At 36.8% G+C, this 7,500-nt stretch overlaps 2 protein-coding genes across 2 annotated transcripts in view; both read right to left on the reverse strand.

Moving 5' to 3' along the window:
* The window catches only part of LOC113804351 (uncharacterized), a 4,140-nt gene extending 1,676 nt beyond the window's left edge, over positions 1–2,464 (reverse strand). Inside the window, exon 1 of the mRNA XM_027355203.2 lies at positions 2,357–2,464. The gene's annotated coding sequence lies outside the window, so the exon portion shown is untranslated. The remainder of the gene's footprint in view (positions 1–2,356) is intronic.
* Positions 39–3,471, reverse strand: LOC138859106 (uncharacterized). Its single transcript, XM_070122441.1, has 2 exons — positions 3,415–3,471; positions 39–1,367 (listed from the first exon to the last, which is right to left on the reverse strand). Exons 1-2 carry the CDS (start codon positions 3,469–3,471, stop codon positions 39–41), a joined length of 1,386 nt encoding a protein of 461 aa, XP_069978542.1.
* Between the last annotated feature and the right edge of the window lie 4,029 nt (positions 3,472–7,500).

Here is a 7,500-nt window from a genome sequence, read left to right on the forward strand (position 1 = left end):
AGCTCTGATTCTTGTACGTTATTTCTCGTGGAGACAAGTTATCCTCTAAAATTAAAGGGACGAGCCGGTGCTGGGTAATTGTAACCAGTCTGTCCGCATGTGGCTGTGATAGTCTGGGTGACGGTAACTTGTTGAGGGCGGTTAACTGTCTGATAGACGACCTGCTGTTGTTGCTGGGTCTGCACGACCTGACTGGTGACCACGCGGTCCTGGCCGGGCACCTGGACCACAGAGGTCCGCACTTCTTGTCTGGTTTGTACCACGGGGGCCGGTGTGACGTACTGGGTCCTGACCACGGTCTGCACCTGTGTGAAGGGCTGGACACGGGTCTCGTAGCGGGTGGTGTAGATGGTGGTGGGAACCACCTGGGTGCTCACCACCTCTTGGGGCACCACCTGAGTCTGGACGCGTGTCTGGGTAACCACGTTGGTCCTCGTCACCACCTGTTCGCGAGTGGCGACGGCATTCTCGTAACGCGTGTTGACAGACGTGAAAGGAATGACCTGTTGTCTCTGGACAACGCTGGTCCTTACGACATCTTGTCCGCGGACGACAGATGTCTGCAACACCTGTTGCACACGTGTCGACGTCACGTAGCGAGTGTTGGCTGGTTGCTGACGCCTTACGATTGAGGTTTGGACGACAGTTTGTACCCGTGTGCGCACAACATCGCGACCAGGGAGCGTAACAACCTGTGTTTGTTGCTGTACCTGAGTCTGGTAGTTTGTGACAGGCTGGTTGACTGTCTGAACTTGCGTGCGGGTCACCTCAACAGGCACGACCTGAGTCTGGGTCTGTGTCTGGGTGACGTAGCTGACCTGTGGTACAACACGGGTGGATGTAACGTACTGGGTCTGCACAATGGGAGGACTGGGGACGGTTTGGGTCTGAACTCTGTTATTAACGAGGGTAGTTGTTTGCTGAATGACACTGGTCTGGTACTGAACCTGCGTCTGAACACGGGTCTGGAAGAGAGTGGTGGGCACGACCTGCTGTCTGACAATTGTGGTCGTCCTGTACTGAGTGTTGACTTGGTTTACGGTCTGAACGTTGACGGAAGTCTGAACGCGGGTGTCGTAGACGACAGAGGTGACCGTCTGGCAGGGAGTGTTGGGACGAGGAGGCAGGTAATTGTATCCCTGGGGTTCGGCCGAGGCCAGAGCCAGCAGCAGCAACGTCGCCGTCAAGCGCCACATCCTGCAAAGAGAAATTCCACAGATTAGAGCAGCGGTGATTGGAACCCCCGCGTCTCGCCAACTCATTTGGGAATAAAGTCCAATCACGCGCCCCTCTATCTGTGCAACTTCTCCATGCGGTGTGGGCTGACCCGAGAGGACTTTATCGCCCAGATGAGCCGCGAGACTTAACTGGTATGTCGTATGCTATATGTAACTTAACCTAATTTTCTAGGTAACTTACCGAAAGAGAACGTACAGTACCAGCACAAATTGCCATCTGAACTTATTTACTTACGGTATAATAGCAGCCAGTAATAAACCCCAAATTCTGGCACAAAGGAAATGATGTAAAGCCTTACAACTGTAATGGAATGGGAACTATGTAACAGACAGTGCGCTCTGGAGAGATAGTGTGTGTCTAGGCGAGAAAGTGGGAGAGAGAGAGAATAAGAGAGCGGAAATTGGGGGCGGGGTGAGAGAGAGAGAGAGAGAGAGAGAGAGAGACAGAGAGAGAGAGAGAGAGAGAGAGAGAGAGAGAGAGAGAGAGAGAGAGAGAGAGAGAGAGAGAGAGAGAGGGAGATCACAAGAGGGGGAGAAAGAGAAAAAGTGCAAGTGATTGAAAGGCTGAAAGGGAATGAGTCAATGAAATAGAGAAAGAGAAAGAGAGAAAGAGAGAGGTAAAAGATAGAGAGATAGAGACAGATAGATAGAGAGAGATGAGAGACGAAAAAGAGAAGGTCAAGAGAGAGGGAGGGAGTACTATATACTAATCCCTATTTACAACCAGACATGTTCCGCAGCGGTTGTAAATCACAGAATGCCACGCAAAGGACATGAAAATCTTATCATATCTATAAACCGGGAACATAACTGAACATTACTGTGTTATTTCGTAAAACATATCAAAATAATTTTCAAACATTTCCGGCGAAAAAGAGGCGACTGTGCAGAAAATATCTGCCGGAAAAGACATTTCTCTTTAACACTAATGTCTGCGAGTCAAGATTACTACGGTATTCCAACGGGCCGCCACTAACAAAATTCACCTTTTGTCCAACCGCTTTCATATATGGAGGCGGACTTTCCCCGAGTGATTAAGGAAATCCTCTTTTCTCTTGCCTCTGACTCCGCACTGTATGCCGCGCTCACAGCAGTAGATGGACACACACAGCACGTACCTTCCGAAAGCGAGAAGACACGGAGAAGAACCTTTACGCCAGGAGAAGAGAAGCGAGTCTGTCGGATCATCCCTCGACAAAAAGTATTTATACCGTCGCTCCGTCGGGAGAAGGGGGCGCTCAAGAAGGACGTTTAGAGGGGGAGGCGGAGGGTGAAGGGCTCGTGAGGGGGAAGGGGGCGGAGAAAGAGTCATGGTGGCTGAAAGAAGGGAAGGGGAGGGAGGGAAGAGGGGGGGCGCGGCAGGGGGGTAGGTTGGAGGAGGGGTTTTAAGGGGGCGTGATTAGAGGGGGGAGGGGGCGGGGGTTGGATGCGGCCGGGATTCCGTACGTCAACAGCAAAATTGCGTGGCCGGGGATCCTTGTCTATCCACTCTTCTTTGAATTGGCACTCCTCTCCCCCTACCATCCCCCCTCCTCTCTTCCTTGCTCTCCCTTCTGCTGAACTGATGATCTCTGCTTAGTCACTCCCTTTACCTCGCCCTGTTAATCCTTTTCTGCTTCTTTGACACATTTTTTCTCCCGTCCCTTGCTAACACGATCAGCGCAATGATGGAGGAAACGAAGGAAAAGCAAATAAAGGAAAGATCATGCACTTGGATGACTAAAACGAGCGACCAATCAAGGAGATAGTAGACAGTGAGAGCAAAATACAAGATTACCAAATAATGAAAATAACAAGAGGGAGAATAGATAGAAGAAAGAAAAACAGGGGAAGATGAAAGAGAATAGATAAAGAAAAAGGTGGAGAAGAATGATAATGAAGATGATGTTGATGATGATAATGATAATGATAATGAAGATGATGTTGATGATAATAATGATAATGATAATAATGATAATAATAATGACAATAATAATAATGATAATGCTAATAGTAGTAATGGTAATACTGATAAAGATAATAACAATAATGGCAATAATAATAACGAAGATATTAATAAACCCCATACAAATAGAACCAATAAAAAAGTCAAAACACAGGGATAAAGAACGAACGCAAGACCAATTTCACAGTCGGAATTCCCCCTCTCCCCCCCGCCCCCCCCGCCATGATTTACGGGGACACGAGGCACCATAGAGAACCTGAGGCCGGTCGTCGCCGTCGCTTTCAACATGCGGGCGTGGCTCAGACTCCCGAAGCATCGCCCTCTATTGGTTAGGAGTGTGATCAGTGTACTGTTGCTGGAACCCCTGGGTTGGTGTCACTTGCTAATGGTAGGGGGGTTGATGGGAGTGATGGTAGGGGTTGATGGGTGGTAGGGGGTGATGGGTGTGGTGGTAGGGGGTGATGGTAGGGGACTGATGGGTGGTAGGGGGTGATGGGTGTGGTGGTAGGGGGTGATGGGAGTGGTGGTAGGGGGTGATGGATGTGGTGGTAGGGGGTGATGGTAGGGGACTGATGGGTGGTAGGGGGTGATGGGTGTGGTGGTAGGGGGTGATGGGAGTGGTGGTAGGGGGTGATGGGTGGTAGGGGGTGATGGTAGGGGACTGATGGGTGGTAGGGGGTGATGGGAGTGATGGTAGGGGGTGATGGAAAGGAAATGTTTGGGATTATGGTGGTGATGATGGTGATAATGATAAAGATGATAGTAATAATGATGAATATAATGATAATGATAGGCATAATGATAGGCATAATTAAAGTATAGAAATTATGAAAAAAATCATGATAATAGATGGCAATGATACCGATAATGCTAATAATGATGATGATAATAATAGTAATAGAAATAATAATAATGATACTGATGGTCATAACGATAAAGATAATGAAGAAAATGATAATGGTGATATTGATAATATTAAAAATACTAAACCTAATACTTATGATAGTAATGATAATAATGATGATAATGATTGTAATGATAATAATGGTGATAATGATTGCAATGATGATAATAATGATAATGATTATAATGATAACAATGATCATGAATGTAATGATAATAATGATGATAATGATTGCAATGATAGTAATGATGATAATGATTGTAATGATAATAATGATGATTATAACGATAATTGCATTAATGACAAAGATGATGATAATAGTAATGATAATGATAATGATAACAAGTATAATGGTAATGTAGATTATTGCAATTATTGCATTGATAAAAATATTCATAATGGCAGTAATAATAGTAATAGTAGTAGTAGTAGTTATAAAAGTGACAATAACAATAGTAATAATGATGATGACAGTGGTAATTATATAGTAATGATATAATGATAATGATAATAAAATGATAATGATAATAATGATAGCAATAATGATAAAAATAGTAATCATATCAGTAATAAAGATGACAAAATTAATAATGACAATAATAATATGTGATAATGATAATGATATTGATAATGATAAATATGATACTAACAATAATAATGTAAATAACAATGATAACAATGGTAATAATAATGATAATGATAATAATAATGATGGCAATAATGATAACAATAGCAATAATGATAATAGCATTGATAATGATAATATGGATAATGATAAAAAATATGACAAAATTAATAATAACAATGATAATGATAGTAATGATAATGATAACAATCGTAATAATAATAATGATAATAATAATGATACTAATGGTGATAATTATAATGAAATGATAATGACAATGAGGGTAATAAAGGTAATGGTAATGATAATGATAACGATAATAATGATAATAACGATAGTAAAATGATAATGATACTAATGATAATAAATATAATGATGATAATAATACTTACAATAATAATAACAATGATAATGATCAGAACGATGAAGATGATAATGATAGTAATGATGATAATGATGATGATAATGATAACAACAGTGACAGTTATGATAGTGATAATAATAAAGAATATGATAATAATGATGACAATACTATTTATGATGGTAGTCATAATAATGTTTATAATGATGATAATGATAATAATGAAAAAAAATAATGATAATGATAATGATAATAATGATGATGATGATAATAATAATAATAATAATAATAATAATAACAATAATAATAACAATAACAATGATAATGATGATGATAATAATAATAATGATAATAAATAAAAGTAATGAAAATGACAATGATAATGATAGTAATGATATTGATAATAATGATAATAATGATGATAATGATTATAATGATAATAACGAAAATTGATAATGATAATGATTGTAATAATGATAATGATAATAATAATAGTAATGCTAGTGATAATAATGATAATGATGATAATAATAGTAATAATAACGATAACAATAGTAACAGTAATAATGGTGATGATAATAATGAAGATAATGATGCCAATATTGACAATGGTAACGATACTGATAATGATCACGACAATTATAGTCTTAATGTGGATTCTAATAATTATGAACTTACTCCCGATAGTAAAATAGTATCGTAGAAAGGAAGTGACAATAGTAACATTAATGATTATTATATCTTATCATCATCGGTTTAAAGCAATAACAATATCTTATAGTAATAGTAAAACTAGGAATATACATAAAAAGAATCACACTAGTAGTGGCAAGGATAAAGATAATCATGTAAATTACGATAATAATAATAATCTTTACAATCATAATCTAATGATGATAAAGCAATCTTAATTCAGTCTTACTAACATTGGCAATGACTGTGACAACGACAGTACAAAAAACAATGACAAACAAATTCATCATTTGCAAAACAAAGTTTATTAGAAAGTGAAGCGTTTCGAAACCTCGCTGGATTTTGAAACTGTCGTCTCACATCTTTAACAACCATGATCTTTTTTTCTCAGTAAGGATGATGATAACGATGATAATGATGATAATGATAACAAAGATAAAAACAATAATCGTAATGATAATAATACTGATTACAATAATGATGATGATAATGATACTAGAACAATTTCATTTACTATGAAAAAGCATTATTATTTTTTTACTATTGATAAAAATACTACTACTGCTACTATTGATAATGATAATGATGGAAATTACTATGATGATAATGAGGATAAAGATGATTACAACCCTAATGATGATAATGGTAATCATAATGATAAAAATGATAATGGTAATTGCAATGATGGGATAGTGCTGATGATGGTGATGTTGAGGATGGTGATTATAGTAATAACAATAATACAGTATTATAAAAGATACCGATGATGATAATGATCATAATAGTGATGACTATAACAACAATAACAACAATAACTGATGATTAGAACATTAATAACAACAATAACTATAATAAAATGTGACAGTAAAGCTAATAATGACATATAAATTAATGATGATAATAAAGATGATAATCTTCATGATGCTAATGATAATAAATGATTATAACGATAATGATAATAATGATATAATCATAATAGTAACAATAAGGATTGTAATAATGATAACATTAATATGAATAGTAATAATTATCATTATTCTAATAGCAATAATGATAACGGTAATGCTTTTAATAACGACAATAATGATGATAATAATGATAATAATAATACATAATCAATATATCATTAATGATAATTATAATGATAAGAATAACAACAGCAACAATTATAATGATAATGAATATGATAATAATATCAGTGATCAATAGTGATGATAATAACAAAAACACTAACAACAACAACAACAACAATAATGATAATGATAATAATAATAATAACAATAACAATAATGGTAACAAGCATAACGATGCTGGTGACAATAATGTTAATAACCATCATAACGCAGTAAAAAAAATATAATTATGATTTTGATAATGATTATGATGATGATAGTAGTAATAATAAGAAAAATATAATGAATGTAATGATGATGATAATGATGATGATGCTGATAATAATAGTAGTATTAGTAATAATAATCATCATCATAATCATTAAAATAATAATAATAATAATAATAGTAGTAGTAGTAATGGTAGCAATGATAGTAATGATAGTAATGACAAGGAATAATGATGAAAATGATGATGATAATGATGTTGAATATGATAACATAATGATAACAGGTATTATGAGGATTGACCACGACTACTACTTGTGCTACTACTAATGATATTAATGACAGTAAATATAACACTAGCAATAGCAACACAAACAAAATTAACAACAATATT

This window comes from Penaeus vannamei, chromosome 6, assembly GCF_042767895.1.
Source record: "Penaeus vannamei isolate JL-2024 chromosome 6, ASM4276789v1, whole genome shotgun sequence".
NCBI classification, from domain to species: Eukaryota; Metazoa; Arthropoda; class Malacostraca; order Decapoda; family Penaeidae; genus Penaeus; species Penaeus vannamei.

Excerpts from the sequence above, each read along its gene's own strand:
- LOC138859106 (XM_070122441.1), bottom strand. The coding sequence starts at position 3,471 with ATGTTGAAAGCGACGGCGACGACCGGCCTCAGGTTCTCTATGGTGCCT. Across the intron at positions 1,368-3,414 it reads CTATGGTGCCTCGTGTCCCC|TTAAGTCTCGCGGCTCATCT; the intron begins GTAAATCATGGC and ends ACGACATACCAG.